This window comes from Anopheles funestus, chromosome 3RL, assembly GCF_943734845.2.
Source record: "Anopheles funestus chromosome 3RL, idAnoFuneDA-416_04, whole genome shotgun sequence".
In the NCBI taxonomy this organism is placed as follows: domain Eukaryota; kingdom Metazoa; phylum Arthropoda; class Insecta; order Diptera; family Culicidae; genus Anopheles; species Anopheles funestus.
This window is the reverse complement of record NC_064599.1, coordinates 8918266-8941223: the sequence shown is the minus strand read 5'-3', so window position 1 is coordinate 8941223 and position 22958 is coordinate 8918266. Positions and strand designations below refer to the sequence as shown.

At 43.9% G+C, this 22958-nt stretch overlaps 3 protein-coding genes across 9 annotated transcripts in view; 2 read left to right on the top strand and 1 right to left on the bottom strand.

Moving 5' to 3' along the window:
* Positions 1 to 15831, top strand: part of LOC125772259 (uncharacterized) — a 67544-nt gene extending 51713 nt beyond the window's left edge. The window contains exons 3-4 of the mRNA XM_049443759.1: positions 14956 to 15748; positions 15807 to 15831. Of these exons, the coding sequence (XP_049299716.1) occupies positions 14956 to 15748; positions 15807 to 15831 (818 nt within the window). The remainder of the gene's footprint in view (positions 1 to 14955; positions 15749 to 15806) is intronic.
* LOC125770716 (uncharacterized) lies at positions 11544 to 14938 on the bottom strand. The gene is made up of 2 exons (XM_049440665.1): positions 13713 to 14938; positions 11544 to 13620 (listed from the first exon to the last, which is right to left on the bottom strand). The coding sequence occupies exon 1, from the start codon at positions 14407 to 14409 to the stop codon at positions 13744 to 13746; it is 666 nt and encodes a 221-aa protein (XP_049296622.1). The 5' UTR covers positions 14410 to 14938; the 3' UTR covers positions 11544 to 13620; positions 13713 to 13743.
* LOC125770619 (supervillin) overlaps positions 15770 to 22958 on the top strand; it is a 59607-nt gene continuing 52418 nt past the window's right edge. For 6 of the 7 annotated variants that reach the window (XM_049440441.1, XM_049440443.1, XM_049440440.1 and 3 more), the window contains exons 1-4: positions 15770 to 16246; positions 16316 to 16683; positions 18832 to 19725; positions 20392 to 22939. In XM_049440441.1, the coding sequence (XP_049296398.1) occupies positions 15879 to 16246; positions 16316 to 16683; positions 18832 to 19725; positions 20392 to 22939 (4178 nt within the window). In that variant the 5' untranslated portion in view covers positions 15770 to 15878. The remainder of the gene's footprint in view (positions 16247 to 16315; positions 16684 to 18831; positions 19726 to 20391; positions 22940 to 22958) is intronic. The other variant, XM_049440442.1, reaches the window with a different exon arrangement.

The following is a 22958-nucleotide window of genomic DNA, read 5'->3' as shown; positions in this document are numbered from 1 at the left end:
ATTCGTGCAATAAGTTTCTCTTCACTTAAATAATTAAATAATAAAAAAATAAATTTAAAAATTCTTTAAATTGAGAAAAGGATGAAAAATAACAAAAAAAAAATTCAACTCGAAAATTTCATAAGGCTTACCCCTTACCTTTTTTTGGGAAATTTTGCAAAAAAATTTAAATTGATTTATTTTAATGGCAATTGGTTGAAATAGGTTTTTTTTCACTCAAATATTGCTTTAAATAAAAGAGAACAAAAAATAAAATAAAAATAAAAAAACGTGAAAAAAGAGTCGCTAAAACTCCTCGTTACAAATACAACGATTCAACTCACTCTCTCACTCTTACTCACTTTGCACATCTCTAATACAATACATGATGGAACGGTCGAGACATGATCGATCCACAAGTTTATGGTAGTTTTAATTATAAGGTATGAGCTTGTTCACATATTGCACATTATTCAATTCACCCTTTGAAATGCTTGACAGGCAGATCAACAAAGATGCCGCATTGCTTCATAGCAAACCCAATTAAACCGAGGGCTGTGTCTGTGCTTACCTTAACAGTGGCATTAAACATTGGCGTTAAAATTGTAGCGTCAAGAAACAACAGCGCGAGCATCAAGAAACATTTACGCTACCAATAGCCTTGCCCCGTCGGTTTTCTTCCCAAACGATCGCCTCCGAATTCGGTGCTATTCAACAACAATGATATTAGCAAATAGGTCTCTATTTTTCGAATGGTTGGTGCTGCTTCTTAATTTTCCCAGCGTGCAGGTGGCTCACCACCTGCGAACAAATAGAGGAGAGCAAAACAAAACACGAAACCAACATTCCCCCTCGAATGGTGGCTACCGTTGTTGGCTGGGGCGTGCGTGCACCCAACCACCCAAGTGTGGTTCGGTGTGTGAAGCAATAGAAGTGTAACGGCCAGGCGAGCTTGAAGTGAAGTGACCGAATCGGCGATTGAATCGTGTGCATCACTACTGAATGTGGCTAAGAAGCGCTCGGTTTTTGCTTGGCGACCCAGTTTTGTGGGGCCAGGTGCTGCTGCTGCTGCTGCTGCTGGAGCAGGGCTGGAGGTTATGAAATTAAATTTATCGTTTATCATAAATTTTGTTTCCAACACACCGCTGGGTAATTCTCGAGATCGCGATCGCTGGAACACCGAACGGTTGACGACTTTAGTGACGATCGATGGTTGCATTGTTGTGACGGTGCGCTTTGAGCGCAATTTTTAACACCATTCGCAATCAACCCGAGAGAAGAAGAGGGTTGTAAATGGGTTGATTAATAAAACCCAAAAAAAGCATTGGGAAATAATGATTTTAAACAGCTGCGTCTGTCCAGTTGATGAGCAGTTTGTTTTAAGGTTTACAGCGTTGCATGTAATCAGTTCGTCGCATTCAAGTTGAATGATCGGGAAGACGTAAGATTTGTTGAAAAGCTCATAAAACGTTTATAATTATTGTACATTTATTGCGAAAATGTGTGAAAATCGATAGCTTCTTCGATGCATCCGAGCAAGAAACCCATCGGAAACGGTAGCAGCATAATATATAGTTCATTGGGTCGGACTTCCCGCCCCAAGAAGGCTTGATAAGAGAGCACGCTTGGAGAAGCACATCAACAACACTTCGCCTGGTTTGGGTTTCGGTGCAAGCTGGTGCAACTGCAATTAATCACGCAACGATGTGTTGTTTTGCTTTTGAATCTGAACACGTGATTGCAGAGCAAACTTTTTCTGGGCAATGTGAATGTGTGCTGGCCGGAAATTATTATCGATGCATACGAAATGAGAAGTGGACGGTATCGGGTGGAAGCGAAAGGGAAAGGTATTCCATGTGATAGAAAAATTATGGGAAAAGTTTCAAAAATTCATAATCTAAGGAAGACTATTTTATTGGGATATTCAAAACAGCATAAAAGTCTTTGTGTACAAAAGTCAAAGTGCTCTCCAATACGACAAAAAAAAATGTTACAAAATAGAAAACAAATTAAGTTAAAAATATTTCTATGCCAGCTTAACTGCAAAAGGAATGTAACGTAACGTATTTATCATATTAATTGTGCTTCTTTAAATGTGCTGCACAATGGCAAACAAATTATATGAATTATTTACACCGAAAGACGATAAATATTATTCACTAACAAAAGTGCACCCCAAAAACGTAACCAAATAAAAGGTAAATTATAAGCAATGAAAATATGCACAAAGCACATCTCCGACTACGTCCTTCTCTGGCGCTTTGCCCGTTGCGCTGTCTGGTATATTACCAGCATTTAATAATTTAAATTATTCGACCGAACCGGGTACACCGGTTTTCACTTTTTCATTTTTTGAATAAAATCGCTTCGGAATTATCGCACCTTCCCTCTCCATCAACTGGAGATGTTTTTTTTTGTTGTTACCCAACATGTTTCCCTAAGCATTACGCATTTTTCCTTCGTTCGTGCTCTACTACTAATTGATGAGACGCGAATGATAAATAACTGTCATCTGCAGCCGGACGCCTTCGGTTACACAGCTGCATTAGATGGGGGAATTGCAGAGCAGAAACAAGCTAGTAGTTCGCTTCACTACGCTAATCATTATCACCAACCGCAAACATAGGGAATACAAATCGATGCGCTTCGGTCGTCATCGTTAGCATCATCATCATCCTCATCTCACCTGCAGTATTGACGCGTGCAATTAAAAAAGCACCCAGACAGAGATGAATTGTTGCACCCCCCGGGGGGGAAGTAGAGGAACTGAGGCGTTTATGCACGTTTTGTTTGCTAACGTCTTTGTGTTGGATTTATCAGAGAAGACACCATCCAACCATCTTCGGTCTGCTGAACCATCTTGTACATTGCTGTCCGGAACCAAGCTATACGGAGAGAGAGTGAGCAATGTCCGTCAATCGATCGGGTCTTTGTGGTTTAGCCCGGAGGCGGTTTGTGGTTGCTCGATATTAATCAAATGTAAACTGACGGATGCCCGTTGCTGGGGAGAAACATGTCCCCGCGAAGGGACAGTATGGTGATACACCCATCCCACAGTGCAACAAAGCGTCTGCCTCAGGTCAGTGGCGTTGGCGATGCTACTATGTAGGGTGGGAAAGTGACAAAGCAGCACTAGCAGCACAGATGTTGCTGGTGTTAATGAAGTTGCCGCTTGAATGTGCGACACTTGCACAAGACGGAGAAATCAGATGGGTTGGGTTAGTCGCACTTGAAGTGACGTGTGTAGAGGAGTGATTTAACATTTCTTGATTGCAACGCATCAGGAACAGCTGGGAAGATGAATGTTTCGTCGTTTCTTGACGTTGCTAGAGCGCTTATCAGCGATAGATAGTGTCCAGGAGCTTCAGCTATACTAATCTTACTGACGTATTTATGTATGACGTGATTGATAGTTTGTTTGGAAAATTAGCTCGAAACTATGTTGCTTAGTATGTTGTTTATTTTGCCAAACTAGCTTCACGGCAAGGTTTAGAGAAGTTGACGAGACGTACAGGAACGTATAAAACTGACCAGAATGACGACGACCAATGCTATCTGAAATTAGTTGGAGAACTCTGAAAAGCCTTTTGAGCCAGCGAGACAAAGTGGAAATTGATAGAAACTCTTGACTTAGAAGACTTTGGAAATATGATTCCATGGGTAGGCCTAATTCTTGGTCTATGACTTTCATATGTAGTAGAACTGATGACATGATCAGAAGGATGACAAACTTTACGACTCGCAGATGTACTAGAGAATTCGTGGAGAAATCTCAGAAATCCTTGATAATTCGATGAAGTCTCGGTACGATCGTTGTGTACAATGTCTTAGTCCAGATAAGGTTCAACAGAACTCAAGACTTCAGAATACACATTGTGAAATGGATTCGGATACAAGTTGTAATCATTATTCGCTGCTCTTCAAGATTCAAGAGTTGCAGTACATCAGTTTTGGTAGCTTGTCAATCACAACTGTGACTGACTTCTCGAAGCGCACCTCGAGGTTGAGCATAATCATAGCTCTTGATGATCGCTGGCACTACTAATGCCCACATACATACGCCTACTGCAGGTGTCATGGCAACCGATCTTGGAGTGATTGATGGGATTATGATGAAGGGCCATCGTATGAGTTTGAGTGCGGTTGCATTTCGCTGTTGCGTGTTTCGGACGCGATTTAAAGGGCGTTTAAGAGGCTGTCATTTCATCACCGGCAGCATTAAAACAAAGGAAGAAAGCGAATGAAAAAGATAAAGCAAAAATAACAGGTGAAGGGTTAAACAACATTAGCACAAGATGGGGAAGCCGCCTCACTGCGCAACCGGGCTGCTGATACGGGCGACTGATTTACGATTGCCCAATTTAAGGTGCAAAGCGAAAAAAAAACCCTCTACCGTCAAAAAACCGTATGCAGCTCATGCTGTGCACCGTTCGTCATACCTTCTCAGTCGTGTAGAGATGATCGCGTTGTGTTTTATTTTATGTTGTTGCGGTTTTGCCGCGATCATACCGGAGTAGCGTAATCGCGTAATCGTGCAATCCAACTGTGTGCAGCATGCACCGGCACGAGTCATCCAGGTGTTCTTTGCGTCCCCTCCCCATGTGTGCCGTCAGTATCACTGCTCACACGTGTTTGTGTGTGCAGTCTCTCCCGCGTTGGAAAAACATTGGACATTTTGATGCATTATGTCGTCTTGAAGGTTTCCCAACAGAACTCCCCATGCGGTTGTTATCTTCCGACGATACGCTTCGTCGAGAATTTGTGATGTGTTTACTCAGGGGAGGTATTTTTGTTTCTCCTCGCGAGAAGGTGGCACAAATAATGCATCAAGTGGTAAATTGAGTTTTTGCGAAATTTGTCTAACTTACTGGCGATGGTGTACTGCAATGCAATGTTGCAAAGCGTTGCGATATGATGATAAGGTGAGTTTTATTTGTCTGACATTTAGCAATCGGTGGTACTGGGCGAGAATGACTAGTTTCTCTAGTCGGTGTTGTACATACGGGTAATCTAGCATGCAAAATGCTAAATGCTAACTGCCAGACAATGTAAACTCGTCTGATATAGTCGATCACTCTCCTAATGCCTTTCCGTTTGACAGCGTCCTGCGTTTGAGCGCCTGGAAGTATGCAATGTCTTTTGTAATTCTCCATCTGTCAACTCGATCGATGCTTGAAATTTTATTTACCTGTTGTTGAGTTGATAATGATGTTATGGACATAATATAACTTAGTTTGAAGAACTAAAGTCAATTTCTAATGCATGACATTTCTTGTCATATGTATGTACACTGGGTAAGAGAAACAAAAAAAAAGTAATTAACTGAGGACAAACGTTATAATTAGTAGATAGCATGACTTCGAGTCCTTCGCTTTCTCTCGGCTATTTAGTAGGACGATACATTAGAAAACTCCTAAGGAGCCCCATCGGTAAATTGGTCTTAATTTGCATTTGCTCACGTGCTGCAAACGTGCGCACGGTCGTTCGCACGCCAAAGTCTCGAATGGTTCTAGACGCACTAAAGACATAGCTTGCGCACGCTTCACTCTTTGCAGACATATCTTTGCAAAAAAAAAAGGCATTCGCGTGCAGAGTCGCATGTTCACGTTTCCGTGCATGGAGGTCTTAGCCCATGTTAGGAAGGCGAGGGACTGACAATGTCTCGGTACTTGGAATCGTAAATTGGATTGTGGGCAGTGAGAATTCCGGACAGCTTATGACAGTTGAGCTTGACGTGAATGACACATTTGACGAGACTAGTGCGACTTCCGTGACGGGCTTGACCGTATGTAATTGTTGGTAAAAATAGCTACCTGGTTAAAGTTAAGGATAATACAGAGTTAATTCTTTCTTTGCTAGATTCGGGTTATGAGATTAGGTTTTTGGGCCACAGCAAATGTAATTGATGAAGGTAAATAAATAGTATCAACACTTCCTCGTAAAGTCATTTCCTTTTGCACAGTAAACAGAATCCATTCTTGGGGCAGTAGTTGATGGACAGTTGTTGTAAACATTTTCTGTTGCTCAGAACAGTGTTTCCTTGTCGTTGCAGCTGAGGAAATGTGATCCACTCGCTCGCTGTCGTCGCTATGCATCGCATTGATTGAGATTTTTAGTGAACGCCCTCGTGACCTTGTGCGTGTGCGTGGACGAACGTTGCAGAATTTCTGCACCAACCGATGATGAGCTCACTGGGGAAAAATTAAAATGAATCAACGATCTCTTCCACCACAGGGGCGAGCGATAAACACAAGAACCGACCACTCTGAATATGATTTCCTTCATCGGGAAATTAATTGCTACACAAGTCGGCTTGTTGACGGCAGTTAACGCGCTCGCGACAAAGGATGGGTTTGTGTTTATTATGCACGGTCAATCTTGGTCCGATCGTTGATCATTTCCGGCGCACGGCTTCAAAAGAAGCTTCGAAGCGCCGCAGTGACGAAGCAGCAAAAACACGATGCAAAAACGCACTCATCCATTCTTCCGGTTTTTCTTCGGTACCATTGGCCGTGAAATTGTAATCACGACCTTGAATTTTCCGCCAGCGGCAGTTTGGCAACATATGTTGGCGGGTAATCAATTCCAATCCGTTTACATCCGATGGAAGTAAAACACATCAGCACGCAGATACGTAACGATGATGTCTTTCATGTGTTTTGCTGTTTTTTTAATCGCCCATCTTACTGACCGCAAATTTGTGTAACTTTTCGGTGGGAAGCGATTAATTATTGCGTTAACTTCCGATGCGAATTTTCCTTCCATGTTCGAAACTTGATCGTTTTTGAGTGTGGTATTTTAATTGTACGGTTTGTTACGAAAACCGAAACGCAAGGTAAGTGCTTTATCGAAGTGCGCCATCGCTGACGCCCGCCCGCTGGAAGCCGTTTGCGTGTAACAGGTTTATTAATGAAATGTAAACGAGGTTGTAAATTTTGGTAACCTTTCGAATATGATGACAAAATGTGTCTTCGGTAGGGCGTTGTGTGGTGATTTACGTTCCTCTAGCAACCAGTTTTGTTACTGGCGTGGTCACAACAATGCGAAATACGAATCCTTATTAGCTGGTTTAGTGAAACAGCCTTAAAGTATGCAATCTGCGCGACATCACGCAGGCAGGCAATTCGTATGACAAAATATCTTATTCTACTTTGTTAGTGACTAGTTCGGTTGATTCAGTCTCCTCTCGCAGTGGGTGTCATTCTTGCAATTCATTTCTTTTCTGTTTTTAATAAATCCAGATACAGATTTGCCCAGTGTATACCACGCCATACAAAAGTCACAATGGATTTGTGTCGTCTTTAAACGTTTTTTTCTCTTTCTTTTAGTCACTTACGTCTGTGTGTTTTTTCTGTCATGTATTGTTTTTAATGCTTCACGCGTGTGTATGTGTGGCCTTTTTTTGGAAACTTTTCGCATGGCTTCCCCCTGCCATGCCAGATGCCTCGACGTTGGGTGATTGGGTACGTTTTGGGGCAAATTGCGGCTTTAATTTTCCGTCAACCCGAAGCCACCACTCGTTTGGCAAATGGAGAAGCAAAAAAAAAAGGAAAAGGAAAAGTGTAACCGTCCGATACGGCGATCGCACATCGAATAGGAATCAAGCATTGGAAGGTTATCATTGTTCCGCAGTGGTTTGTCTGTCGCCACGGTTGCGTACCGATCTGATCTTTGCTGGGCTTGGGACTAGGAGGAACTTTTCCGTCAACACGTTGTGCTTGCGTTTTTTTTTTCCTTTGCTTCCCTCCTTTGGCCAACTGAAGAAGGTCACGATAAGTGGTGATAGAAGGCGAAAACGAAGAACCGTGTAGTGTGGTGGTTTGTTTTCTAGTTTTTTCGGAAACATCATCTCGGGCGGTATATTCTCGTGTAACACGACGGTGTGTGGTTGATCTGTTGAGCGTCACAGGACGATTGTGACACTTTATCACGATTTTGCACGCCATTACTGTGGGTTTTAGACACCGCGGTGTGTCGTTCGTGTTATCGTGAGCACGCGAGAGCGGAAGTCATTCATTCGGATAGGTTTTTGGTAAGTGATCAACGTGCCGAAGTTACGGTATTGCATCATTTTGCTTTTGTTACACATTTTGTTCCACTGCTCCAATGTTTCGTTACTCTTCCGGGTAATTTCGGTATAACGTCGAGAAGTATCGACCAACTACTCCCTATGAAGAAGTGAAAGGCACTTCTTCCTCCTGGAGACTAGAACTCCTCCTTAGGAGGAACTCACCAAAGCAGCGGTGATCTTATGTACTGGATAGCCTTCAAAAATTTAGATACATTTTGAAGTATAAACTCGATGACGTGGTGTTCCGGTCGTTACACTTCGGTTGACTGACCACTAGCCAAGAATAGCCAGAGATGGGCAATTTGTTGTTGTGTGGTAAGCTCGGCAAACTTGGAATGGCATAAACCGAAACCACCCAGCAGTGCTGCCTGCTCCAGTCCAGTTTAAATCGGTTTTCATAATTTTTCACTATCCACTGGGTGAAGGGTGTAGTCGACCCCGGTTTAATTCGGACACGGACTCAGTTTCAGTCTCGCCCACGCCCCTTATTTCGGGTTGTCCGGTTTGCATCGATTGTTGATTTTTCATTAAATTTTCCTGTCGTAAACAACGATAAGCGACGTGAAGGGGCGATGTGGAAATGGTTGCCTCATGAGCAAGAGAGCAGCCAGTCAGTGTCAATCAACGGTAGCATTTAAATGTCAAGATGGCCTCAAAATCGTTGATTTAAACTGGGCGTTTTTATAGCTTCGTTTAAACTGACAGGTCGGGTTGGTTGAAAACAAAAGTTTGCTTGGAATTTTATGTTTCCTGGCGAAGAATTTTTGCTATCGCACTAAAAAGCTCTTATGAGTCCGAAAATGTGCTGCTTTTTTGCAATTAATGTTCGTCTTTTTTTCATTAAAAGTTTTAATGGAGAAGGATAACCATATTGCTGCTATACTTGTGTTGAGTGTTCTGTATTAAAGCAGAATATTGAATTGATTCGAAGTCGTTGTAAAAAAAAATCTCGTCCAACTGATGGTTGTTATTGAAAGCTGGCGTATGTTATGTTGGCTAGTAGAGATGAGAATAACAACTCATTCGTCGTTATTAGGAGGTCGTTTAACGACTCATTTCGGATTCATAAAAAAACCTAGCATAACTCTCCAAGGATCTCTGTTTTTTAGGAAATTTAGCAAAATTTTAAAAAAGTTTTAAAAAAAAGTGGAATAAGTTTCTTTTCACTCAAATAATGCTTGAAATTAAAAAAAGAATAAAAAATAACAAAAAAAAATTTTAAAAAATTTCAACTCGAAAATTTCACAAAGCTTACCCCTTACCATTTTTTTGGGAAATTTTGCAAAAAAATTGAAATTGATTTATTTTAATGCCAATTGGTTGAAATAAGTTTCTTTTCACTCAAATAATGCTTTGAATAAAAAAAAGAATAAAAAATCATAAAAAAATAAAAAAAATTCTTTAATTTTGAAAATCTCCTTTTTGTTTCAACTCACGTATTTACTCTTTTTGCAACTCGACTCACCACGGCTACATGCTTACACTCATGAGTGAGTAAGTGAAAAAAGAGTCGCTAAAACTCCTCGTGGTGAGTGAACGAAACTCGTGGCACATTTCTATTGGCTTGCGCCAAAATTCATCATTCTATTGAAGCTTTTTCTAGGCAAGAATAATCTTAAAAAGAATTCAATGGAACATTTGGATGAAAAGTGGAACATGCTGCGCTTCTTGAAGACGCTTGAACTTGACCTCCGAACTCTTTCCTTCGTGTCGAGTCTTGGGCGGTCCTTTCGATTTGCCAATGGAACACGTCTTTTTTCCATTTCCTCTGCAAGCCACAGCAACAGTTCCCTCGAGATAGCCGCACCAGCAAGATGATGGTGTGCCATTGGTATGGAAGAGAATTGTGTTGACTCACATACACACTGGCAGCCGAATGATTTCCATCGGGAGCCAAAAGTGTGATGTTGAGGAAAGCTGTTGCATTTGGCCGATAGAAAATGATGGATTTCAGATCAAATTGTTGATCTTTAAAATGTTACTTAATAATGATTGCTTACAGGGAGTTTTAAAGAGGCAAAATTTATAAAAATAAACAATTCACTTATTAACCCTTAATCGGCATATTATAATAAAGTCATGTTCACAAGATCTATTCATTGATTACCTCCCATAAAACAACGTAGAAATGTAGAACACTGCCCCATCCCTTCTCCCTTTTGCCCTTCCAAAGGGGCAATAATATTTTACAGCTTGTGCAACAAACCCCACCGGACACAGCGAACGAACACCTGTCTTGTTTCAGGAAATCGTAGTACAGTATGGAACGAAAATAAAACTCCACCATTCACTGTGGCGCTCTCCAGAATACAAACACACAAACACCGGCAAAAGCAGCTCGCCAGAGGGCACAGAACTTTGATCCGACCGAGATCCGAGATAGAAAAGTGAATGGTTAATCTGAAACCATTTTACTGCCCATTCTAAAGTCGATCGCAATCAATCCCTTGCTGCATCTATGATTGTACCAGGGATATGATGGCTAACCGTACCGGTGGGTGGCTAATGGCACGACTTCACATAAATCAGTTCTGGCCGGGGTGATTTGAGTGTGTGTGTGTTTGTCCCCTTGCGTTCATTGCCTTCACGTACTTGGCGCGATATCGGCGACGTCTACATCGGTTTCAGTTCAGGCCAGGTGCAACCTTAAAGTATGTAATTTTAGAAGACACTCTGGCGCACGACTTCCCGCTGCAAGTCTGTGCCAAGTTTGTGATGGGGGGGAAAGCAGGCACAGTGGTTACACACATTTTTTTTGGGGGGTTTGCACTATTGCACAGCGATCGATACAGAAACATCCCCATTCCCAATCATGTGATACCGTTGCAGCAGTATGACACGTTGGCGTTGCGTATCACAGCACACCGGGCACGAGGGGGAGGAAAGTGCCGTAAATAGTGAGCAAACCGTTTCTCTGGGGCCCATCGATTACGGCTTATGTGCATCGGTGTTGCTTTTTTAAAGCTTCTCAAGCAGGGGCGGATTATTAGCTCTATTCCTTCCTTAAACCAGCAAAGTCCCTCTCCCCCAACGAAAGCGAAAAGGATTAGCAATGGATTGTGGGTTTTGTTTTGCTTGTGCATGTGCTGTTATCCTGGAATGGATTAGGCATTCCCTTTTTCCACAGGATCGAATGCACAATTTATTTCAATTACTTTTATTGCAGTTCTACAAACGTATATCGATGTTCAAGTAAGGTACTCAGTGTACATACATTTGAATGTCAGAATAAATCTTTCAACCAAACATGACAGATCCCGGAATTGGAATCCCTTAAATTCTCTCGCGCTCTATTTTGTACGAATGACACAATTTTTGGTGCTGGTGTAAATCTATCTCCGAACCCTTTCCATCATGCCGGAAAAGCTCCATCAGTCATTCAGATCGTAGATCAATCTTGCACAAATTGCCTTCTTTTTATCGATGTCTATCGACAAGTCAATCATGGAGACATCTCCGTTACAAAGCAAATCAATGTGAAAAGCTTCAACTCCGAATGCCGATACCGACACATTTATCATGAGCTTACTGTTTGTCGCTTTTTTTAGCAAATCGAAACATAAAATTCTCACATAAATTTAATACGCTCACGCTTTGAGATTTTTTTTTCACTAAGTTTATTTTCCAACTACTGTGCAAACCGTATTTGCTCCTACGGTAGAGCCCCATTGGCTATATGGCCATGGAATTACCGAAACGCCTTCGGATGTCGAAAGTGTCGTATCGTAGGCTGAATCAAGACATGAAACATGTTAAATCCTTACCCAAACGTCTGTCTGTGGGGCTTCCAGTTGGGTTTCCACTTGAGCGTCGCAAACAGTTTTGGCCAAGATGTTCTGCTCATGGTGACTCATTAAGGCAGGTTCCCTTGTTTTTTGGGGGGTTCGGGTCAGCTGAAGCTCCTGAAATGTGTTTACTTATTTATAGAAAAATCCATATTAACCCACATTTACGGGGCTTCAGGGGACTAAACTATCGATGAGCAAGTCCCACAAATTCCATGGTTACTAAACCTTCGGCTCGTCTAATGTTAGTTCTTCCCCATGGTTTGAAAGTAGCGTTTAAATGTATCGCAATACATTGAGCACATTTTACTCGTCCACACACAGATAACGGTGGTGTGTGCGTCATCGCAACCAGAGAATTAATTTCAACCGTGGGTAGGAATCCCCGCTGGGAATGCAAGTTTTGATAGCGGTAATTAAATGTTGGACCGTAGTGCACAAGACCCAGAACATGGTGAGAACACGCTAAAGCTTTTGGAAACCAAACTCATGAAGCGCGAACCCACACCGTGTTCGGTAGTGTCCAGAGCAAGGCCGTACAAGATGTCCGGTCACAGCTTGCGGTATACACCTATTTACAAGCCGAGCTACACTTAAAACCGGTGGTTCATAATTGCATCGACAGGCGCAATAGATATTGGAGCAGGCTTCATTGAGTTGCCCGCGATGTCTGCTGGGTATGCGTGCATTAGGCTCCGACCGACTTCAATAACCGATAGCGAATACCGATGTGAACATAATTCGATATGAATATTGAATTGAAGCCGGTCCGAGGGATTCGGTGCGAAGTTCGCCCACGCTATCGACGTTTGGAAGAGTGATGGAAATGGTGTGCAATGTGAGTGTACGAATTCACGCCGGAATTATTCATTACAAGGCATAATTGGGTATCATAATGCGCGGTAATCAGCGTGGTGCCAGGGAATTTGTGTTGCCCATTCATGATATCCTCATCCCATTTGTAGATCTCACAGTCGAACATCAGTTCTTGATCCCAAACGCAGAGGCCTTCGCTTCAAGAAATTTAGAATTCAATTATTCAAGATCGTACAGAAATTGGATTGAAAAACACTTGTACCGACCGAACTGTTTATTTGGGGCTTCCTGAGCCGGTTGTATATGTTGCCCAAATTTGCAGCAATAACACGAAGTTTACGGACAGGGTGAGCTCACGACCCCTTTTTGCATTAACCTTTACCTCCGGCTACACACCAGAGTGTCTACCAGCGCGACGTCTACACGAGCCTCCCGGCGATTGGTTAATGTTCTACGCAAAGCGAGTGACGTTCGCGTGCCATTTCCAACGCTTCCAAAACCTCCGAACCCGGTTGACCTCTTTCCAATATCGAGTCGCCGAGAATCGACCTCCTCCTGGCCCGGGCCACATCGTTAGACAGCGCCCGTTAGCCCTGACATACAGTCATCGTCTGTCGTGGTTGCGTGTGTCGGGCGGATGGGAAGTGAAGGTCCTGTTCGTTCGCCTTTGGTATAGGGGGAAAACACCTACACGAGACGCGCAAATCCAGTTCTCCATACGCGCGTCATCCGTAGGTGCAGGTAGTGTTGCCGTTTTATTGCACCGTCGTTCCAGGGTTGATGGTTTAGTTTGACTTATGGTGCTTTTTTTCTCTCTCTCGTTCTATTTGTTGCAACACTTCGGTCATGAAATGTGTGACACGAGGAATGCAGTTTCCACCGTGAACGTTTATTGACCGCGTCGCGATGCTAACTGCAAACTTGCGCTCTCTAGGTGCGCTCGGAAGAGTCATTAAGATTTACGGGGCTCTGTGAAGTAAAAGGGCTTAGCAGGAAGTAGTTTATGGGGCAGAAGTTGTTGGCCTAGGAGTGCACTGTTGCTAACGAGGTATGTGATTTACCCTAACGTCCATCAAACGCCTCCAAAGTTGGTTACATTCTTGACACTCTTAGCCAATCTTCCGGCAATTCTTCGTTGCTGCTTCTCGCTTCAAAAGAATCGTTAAGCTCCTGCAGTAGCTGCTCAATCTCTTGCAACTGGTTAAGTTCGATTGTGTCCTGCTGGTGATACTGAATGGCTTCCTTGTATCGCGCTAGTAATTCGTACAGCTGAAGTAATTCTTCAATAAGATTCTGTGGCACTTTCTCTTGATTTGTTTCTTGTTGCTGTGCTAAGGATTCTTCACCTAGGGCCTCTGAAACATTTTCCCGAACACCGATCATAGCGTCCTTAAGATTTCGGGATTTGCGAAAAACAAGTTGCACCAAAGCCTGTACGCAGTGTAGATACGCAATGACAAAGTGTAGCTCGTCGTTGGGACCGTAAGGTGACGCTCTGAGAAAATCCACCGCCCACTTGACACTTTCGGGCGAAATGGTAAAGAACTGCTGCCGAAATACATCGAAACAGTGCCAAATGACCCCGATCGTGTGATCCAAACACTGCAGAGCGGTTTGTGGACGCGTTTTGTGTGGTTCTGGAGTACATTCAATTGTTGAGGAAAATGACTCCAAGCTGGAATTAGGACTTGCCGGAATATCCTCTGACGATGGCTTCGCGATAGAGTTGTCTTTTAACAGGGATGATTTGGAATCCATCTTGTAATTGAAAATTTTGAAGAATGATATAAAATACCTAGCTAAATACAGATAATAAATATGTTTTTACTGTGTTTTCTTGCAAATACTCGGTGTTAAGGTAACTTTGATGATGTGTTCAATTGAACCAAAATAATTGTGGAAGTGTAGACGTATGGACAGTGGGTTCTGGACGCAAACGCGGAACTGTCAAATGACAGAAAAAGGCTTTTCGAGTGAACCCTCCACGACAAACAGAATATTACAGAGAATCGTGGTGGAAGATAAAACGAAAATTATTCGAAATATATTTGAATTATTTGCAAGTAAATAAAATACCCAACTTTATCACATTCTTTCATCGATGGTGAACTGTGCATTCCGTAGAAATCCACCTTATTTATTTAAGGATCTTGGATTGGCACTGCTTTTCGTTCTAAAATTTAATCTCAGTAACCGCGTAGAAGAGATCTCCAGATTTCGGTTTCCATTTTGTTTGATGTTCTCAAATGGTTTTGACAAACGACGAAAATTCTAATTGTCTTACATTGGACTTCTTCTTTGCAGAAATTAAACCGTTCGTGAATAGTGCTATCCATGAGTTGGAGAAAAAGCTCTCATCCGCCACTGCCAAACTAAGCTGCCAACAGCAATCGGAATCTAATTATCAGCAACAGCATCATCCATTCATTGCATCGTCGTATCCAGCCGTTCATCACCAACAGTATCAAGAGCAAGAGGAGCTGCGACACTACACACATCTTGCGCAGTCCCACTATCATCCGCTTGGACAGACTCAACAGTTCTACGAGGAACCATCCCATCGAGTGCCAGCAGAGGAAGGCAAATTTTACATTACCAACAACGCGAATAGCCTAACACAGCAACAGGCACCAACGTCCAACGAATGCTCCGGTTTGCACGCAATCCTACAAGTGATACGTGCCGAACAGCAGCAGCAGCAAGAAAAGCAACAGGTTCGAAAAGAGCCAAACGTTTCGAAACATTGTGATCTCTACATCGCTACTGCCACCACAACCTGCAGCCCTCCGAGTAGGGCACAGCCAGCATCGAACCAAACGACGCTACCTCCGGGTACTTCCACCTCAAACGCACCAAAGTTCAGTGCGGTCAATTTCCGACGCGTCCAACGACATCCACCGGTGTCATTCCCGAAGCGACCGTTAGTAACGCAGCGTTCCCTCGGATCACCGCCATCGGTTAACGTCGGCTCGAGCTACTCACCGTCCGGTTCGGCAGGCAGCATTGCCTTTGCCGCGGCGTCAATTGCAAACGGACAGCAGCAGCAGCAGCAACAGCAGCATCAAGCACCGCGACGACGCCATCACGGCTCACGGAGGCATGAGGCCTTCGTCAAGACGCGATCCAAAACCATATCGGACTTTTTCGGCCCCGAGTCGACTCCCGTCAGCCGACTGCTAAACATAATATGTCAAGAGAAGGAAGCGGAAAGGGTAGCAGCGCACATCATGAACCAGCAGCAGAGTTCTCGCTCCGCGAATGCGGCCAAGTCAAACGCGAGCGCCCCGTCTGGTCACGGTACGGCTAGGGCTCATCCGGTCCGGCCACCACCCGGCACCAGCAGCCAATCTGCTGCCTCCCTAGCCGCTGGGGTGCGCTCTCGTAAGGAAAACATTGTACCGAGCGTGGGAGTGAACTCTGGCTCGGACACGGGCAGCAGTGGAAGCGCCGGTATAGCACCGGTGCTGGTTGATCCAGCCTTTGCCGCGAAGGATATAGATAGGATAGCGAAATACAAAGCCGATAGACGTAAAGCCATTTACTTAAGAAACAATGTCCACGAGAATGAAAATGAAAGACTGGAACCTAGCAAAAGGTGATTAGCGTGACTGAGAATACTGGACGGGGATGTTACTAATCGTATGTTTTGGATTTCTATTTGTAGATCATCATCTAGAACACCGAATACTCTTCCATCAAGTGCAATTCTTAGCAAACAGCAGCAGTCATTGTTACCACCATCCTCCAAACCGACCACAACCGGCATCATCAAACGTCCACATTCGGCCGGGCTTACATCCTCCACGAAAGCTACTCCATCCGTTAGTAATGGCACCGGTACAGGCCTGTCAAGACCGGTACCAGCACGACCGGTAGCGGCAGGTACACGTGAACGGAATGCCAGCACTAACCGATCCGTTGACGAAAAGCATAGCAGCATTACGTCTCCCGTTCATGTGGGTGCTAGCACCACAGTCACGAAACAAATACGAACGACTCGATCGTCTCGGTTGCGTGCCGCGGCTGCACACGGTAAGCTATCTTCATCCGGTGACGAGGAGGAAATTATAAATAAGAGGGGCAGTAAGGTGTATTCGATAGTAGATGTAAAATTGTCGGAAGAATCTAGAAACGACGGAACATTCGGGTTAGGATCACATTCAAACTTGTCGAGATTCTTCCGCCAGTGCGGTGCGTCATAGAAGCTGTTGTTGGGTAGTAATATGTTGATGGTAGCACCTTTATCATGAAACATTTAGGATTTTCTATAATTTAATCATTTTTCATACTTTTATTAGTGATTTATTTGATGCTTTTTTCCCACTGCAACAATCATGCACTATACATTAGATGTGATTTCCATTAGCACAGCAAACTGTTGATGCGCCAAAGAATTGTGCTTCAACACTGCTTCCGATCTAATCTGTATGTAGCTTCCTGTTTTGTTTATGCTTTGCTAACATTAGCCAAACGAGATACTTTTGTGTTTGTCTAAGGGAGGAAAAAAAACTAACAACAAAGTCAATTAGATGGTTAAATGTTTATAAATTGTGAAAATGTCTTAAAACGTACGATTACTTTGTATTATCGGTACCATATATGCGTTCCAACTTTTACCATGCATTAAGTGCACTGATTCGTTAGTGCGTCGAAGCGAGGTTTACTTTCACGCAGCGTTTAAAGTTCTCGTTCGAAAAGGTATAATTAAATTAAACTACCAAATGAAGTGTGCCAACGGTTCGGCTGTACAATTAAGGCTAACGCGAGACTCATTAAATCGTAGTTTACGATACTTTAGCACCCTGTGTCCGTTTCGTTTCTACGGGCAACGGTGGCATTTATACAGCGCCGAAAAAGATTACTCTCACCTGTGTGTGAGTTTTTTTTTCTATCTCTCGCGTCTGTTTCGGTTTTACCTTTAATTTGCCTCTTCGGAGTCGCATAAGTCCACACCAAAGGTGATGGTGCTCTGCATCACCGAAATTGAGACCGAAATCGAAAGCATTTCCAATCCAACCGATAATGGTGGGAAACGTTTTTGAAATGAAGTTTGAAAAGAGTAGAAATAGTGGCTCATTTTGTTGTTGTTGTTGTCGCTCCCCACTATTCGGTTAATTATGTGATTTCCAATGTGGAGTGATACGTGGCCGTACTGATGTTTGTTTTGTTAGGCAATTATGTTGAAGAACTTGACTGACTTTCGCGTTTTTTTTATGCAGTAATCAAAAAACAGCATCTTCTTCTATTGTTTCAAACATGGGAATGGTTCTTCACGTGAAAAGGGACCAATCGAAATAATGGGAAAGTGTGTGTGTGTGTTTTTGTTTGCGTGCGTTATGCTTACAGCTGAGTAAATGCGTTATAGCGCTAATGGACACTAATTACTAACACTTTTCAGATGTTCACACCGAACCCTTAACCACAACACTTTCAACTGATAAACGTAATCTATAGCAAAATTTATTTTCTTAGAATGATACATTGAGGGTAGCTCATGTGTCGTTGTACAAAAGATCGTCTTTAATTCATTTAACAGAGTATTATGAACTTTCAAAGTAGATTTTGTTTCTCCATGTTAGCTAGTTATGTAAATATGTTCAGGTTGTTTTATATTTAATTATTTTGTATTGTCTTTTTGGTTTGCGAACTGTATATAGAGCATAACTTGCAGTTTATGTTGATATTTTCTTTACGTTTTCAAATTTATCATCACTGTGTATGTTTTTTTGTACACTTCATTATTGATACAGTACACCATTCTATCACAAGGCAATCACACCACACGCACACACCAACTAATAACGTTTGTTCCTTTTATTACTGTTTTCTTTTCTTCGGTTTCAACTTTGCAACTTTGTTTTCCAAACCCTGTGACTGTTCTGCTAAACATAATGCACTACAATCAATTGGTACGAAACGCAACTCGTCGAATCAACAACAAAATTACCAAAACCACCAACAACCTCCCCCCCTGCATACGGCTTTGGATGGAATATACCACAATGCTTAAATATTATGTGTATGCCCCCGTCGGTTAACAATGAATTTTCCACTTTACGCTGCTCAATATGTTTGTAATACGTTTACCTGTGTACTGTGTGAAATATAACAACCAAACAACCAACATACACACATCTGCATCTCCCATTGCGGACGAAAATGATGGATCGTCGGATACAGACAAGGAGCGATCACCGTCCGCGAGCGCTGTCAAACCTGTTTCCGGATCGATGACATCGTTCACAACCGGAATCACAGGCGAGGATCATCCACGAAATCAACAACCTCAGCTAGAGCGATCGCAGCGTGCCGTGTTTCATCGAGTGCCGGCAACGGGACCATCCGCTAGCCAAATAACAGCCCGAACGGTTGGAACAGCCACGCGAACCGCACCAACGAAACATTCCACCAGCAATGGACCAGTGGCGGTTGTAACGATCAGAAGCAGCAAGCTGCTGCCTGTTACGGCAGCGAAGCGAGAACCAGTAGTGAAAAAAGTTCTCTCTACGCCCGCGACTGCGGGAGCTGATGCCGGTAAACGCATGGTTCCGTCGATTGCCGTTAACATGAAACAGAGACTGAAGACTACCACTGAGACAATTAAGGGCGAGCGTGTGGTGAAGGTAAAAAGCGAACCACCTGCAACAATAACCGCCACGGCAAAACGAACCATCGTGGCGAAGACTCCCAACAATGTTGTTCCCGTGGAACCCTCAGAAACCGATTTGGTTAAATCGTTAGTAAATCGTATGCAGTCGCTTAATCTGGTCGATGTTCCAGCGCAAGCGAAACAGCCGTCTGCCATTGTTCATCTTCAGCGGGAAGGTTTTTTTGAACGACCAGCCAAGTGCAAAGTGCCGGAAACTGAACTAAACACCGTTGACACGCCGCGCATGCGAACATCCACGATGAAACGGTCGCACGCAACACGCTCGCAGGCGATCGCACTACCCAAGGATATAAACGGGCTGAGTCCGGTGAAGGGGGTTCAGCTTGAAGCGGCGAAGGATAAATCGGCCAAGCGCAAATCGTTTCTCAATCGCTCGCAGACAGAAGAACCGGCCGGTGGCGCAAGTAAGTTTGACTTGTTCGGGAAAGCATCCCTTTATTCCTCACCACATCGACTATGTGCCGCGTGCCTCGCGTGAGGAACAGTGCGAAGAAGTTTTGTGTGGATCGAGATGTCCCTTTTCTGCAAGTAGCGAAAAAGAAGAAATGTGTTTTGGTAACAAAAATTCAAACTTGTGCATAGATTTCGGCATTTGAAAAAAACAACAGTTTGGCAACGCGTGTGTTCTAATTTGTTACTAATCTATTGTAATGCCTTCTTTCATTTGTGATAATGTATTATTTTCGAACCGTTCATTAACTTACCTTTTGGATTAATGCATTAGCCACAGTTGGATCACGTTATCACCATATCTTTCATAACTTTTAATTTATTTTATCATTTTTTGCATGCAATTTTTAAAATGAAATTAATTTCGGCTGTCTAAATCATCACTTCAATTAGCATACATTTCAATAATATACAGTCGGGCATATAGAGCTTCCTTCGTGATTAACATTGCATTGCTTACGTTAGTCATTCGATACAGTAGATGGAAAACTGTAGACAACTTATAGCAGCATCCCTTAGTAGAAGAATAGTAGTACGTCGTATGAATCAGCAACAACGTGACCTCCCTGTCGATCTTACGATGGAATGCAAATAGTAATTGAATTTTGCTATCATTTTAGGATCCACCACGAGCTCATCTTCGGTGGGACGATATCAGCGTCGTATGAAAATGCCTCACAGTAGCCCAGACATGTACTCGTCCAGCAATCGCTCGTCACCCGTGAAATCGTCGTCTTCTACCGAAAAATCTCCTACGAATTCACCGCGTCCATCTTGTTCATCGAATCGCTCGAGTCCAAAGCATGGTGTTGTCTCACCGGAATCGGTCTCGAAAGCCAGTTCCTCCCCTATACGCATCTGCTCGCGGCTTTCGGGATATACGAGCGGTACCTGTACGGTGAATAACAGTCCATCACCGTGTTCCCAACCACGAAGTCCTTCGCTTTCCTACCACATGGAGCAAGCACGGCGCGAACTGGTAATCTCACCACCGAGAACGAATCGTTTGTTAAAGATCGTCACTGAATCGGCAAGCGTTTCTGAGGAACCGAAACTTGCTGCCAAGTCGATTGCAATCAATCCATTGTTACCATTTGACGCTTCTGAAGCAATTGATGTGGCACTGAAGGTGGATGTTGATGCCGAAGGTTTATTGTTAGCGGAACCGGAGGAAGTTGCAGTGGCGGCAATCGTCCCGGAGGACGTTGACGAAATATCGGAGGAACAGTCGTCCTCGATAGGTCAATATTCTAAATTTAGTCAAATTTTAAAATCGCCCACATTAGAGGTAGGAACAATTAGTGATATGTTGGGCGATTTAGCAATTGCTGATCGTAGCATGGAGGTAGATTCCCAAGAAAGAATGCAAGTAGATGATGATGTCGAAGATATGCAAGTGCCATTGGTGGTCATGGAACAGCAGGACGAAGCAGTCCAGTTAGAGAATAGCTCAGTGCAGTCAGCAGAAAATATGGAAGCGGGTCCTTCTGGGCTGTGTGCTGCGACAAATGGGGCAGAATACGACGACGATGATGACGAGGATGATGTTGATGAGGAAAAAACTTTCGAGCGAATTGTGATCGAGCCACCAACAAGAGGATACGTGGCGGTGGTCGATGTTGGCGATGATGATGATCATCAGCAAGAGGAAATGCGTCCAGCGAATCGAATCCTATTCGACAATCAGTTTAACGATGAGTTTGTGGTAATCGAAAACAGCCCCAAGAGTCAGCTGATTCAATCGCTCGATGAAGCAGACATAATAGTGTTGCGCGACAACGATGATGAGGAAGGGTACGGTGATCGGCCACCATCACGCCCGTCAAGTGGTGGTTATTTGGAGAAAAAGAAGAAGCTTGTAAAAATGAGCTCAGTGGAACACTTTGAGCGCAAAAGCTTGTCCCCGCAGCGCGTAGTAAAATTGAGTACGTCCTCGTCGTGTATTTCGCGGGCGAAGAGCATGGACGAGAGCAGTGCCGTACTTGGCGGAAGCAGTTCCGTTACGGCCAGCGCAAATTCGGGCACCTCGGCGAACCATATCGTGTCGATATTGAAGCGTAAAACCGTCGAGTCATCGGCCGCCGCCAGTTCAGCATCGAGCAATGCGTCTCCGGTGACATTCTCGCCGAGCGTCGTTGATACACCGATCCGTTCAAACCGGAAGCAAGGCATATTGAAGAAACGCTGCTCGCTGGACGAGAGCCGTTACAGTCGCAGCCATTCGCCAGATGACCGTTCGATACTGGTGAAGCATACAAGGCGTAACAGTTTCGAAGACGGAGCAAGTTCCAACCAGCAGCAAGCGCATGGCATCCTGAAGCAAAAGAGCTACGAATCGCGGGAGGACGTGTCTGGTGCTGCCGCTAGCGGTGGCACCAGCCGCAACTCGATAGCTAGTTGTTCGGGTAGCGGAGTTAGCACCGGACAGGCGAATGGTAGCATATCGCATGGCATTTTGAAAAAGAAAAATGACAGCTCATCGACCTCTACGCCTAGTGAACCACCGAAGCATGTGTCTATCTCACAGGCGGTTATACTTGCAGCGGCTGAGATCTGTCAAGATATGCTGCTGGTGGACGAAGATGAGGCGAGTGCGTACGATATCAAACCAATTTTAAAACCGGACCACCAGGCACCGGTGACACCGAAACCGATTCTGAAGAAGAAGTACTCTTCCGAGAATGAAGAGATCCGACCGATACTGAAGAGTTCTCGCAAAAGCTCCCGCGAGGAGAACTCCGATTCGGAGGAAATGAAACGATCAATTCTTAAAATCGATTCACCAGCGAAACGAACACGATGTTACGTCGAGCAACCTGCTAGCGGTAGTATTGATATGGTGGGTAGTATGGGTAGTACAAGCTCATCCGAAACTGGTACCCCGGGTGCATTGCCGTTGGTGCACAGCCGATCGTTAGAGCATCCGGACTCGGTATCCGGTGCGGCAATAGTGCCACAGGTAACAAACATCGAAAAGCCTATAATTTCGGTAGCAGAGCGAATCCGAAATATGGAGAAGTTCCTATCGGGCGGCAGCGGCAGTCAGTCTTCACCTGGTAGTTCGCCCGTAACGAAGCCGCAAAGCTCCTGTACGTCAGCAAACGCCATCAGTAGACGCGAGTCTTTGCGCTACAAAACACAACCGGTCACATCAACAGAGATCAACAGGTGAGTGTATAATGGGTTG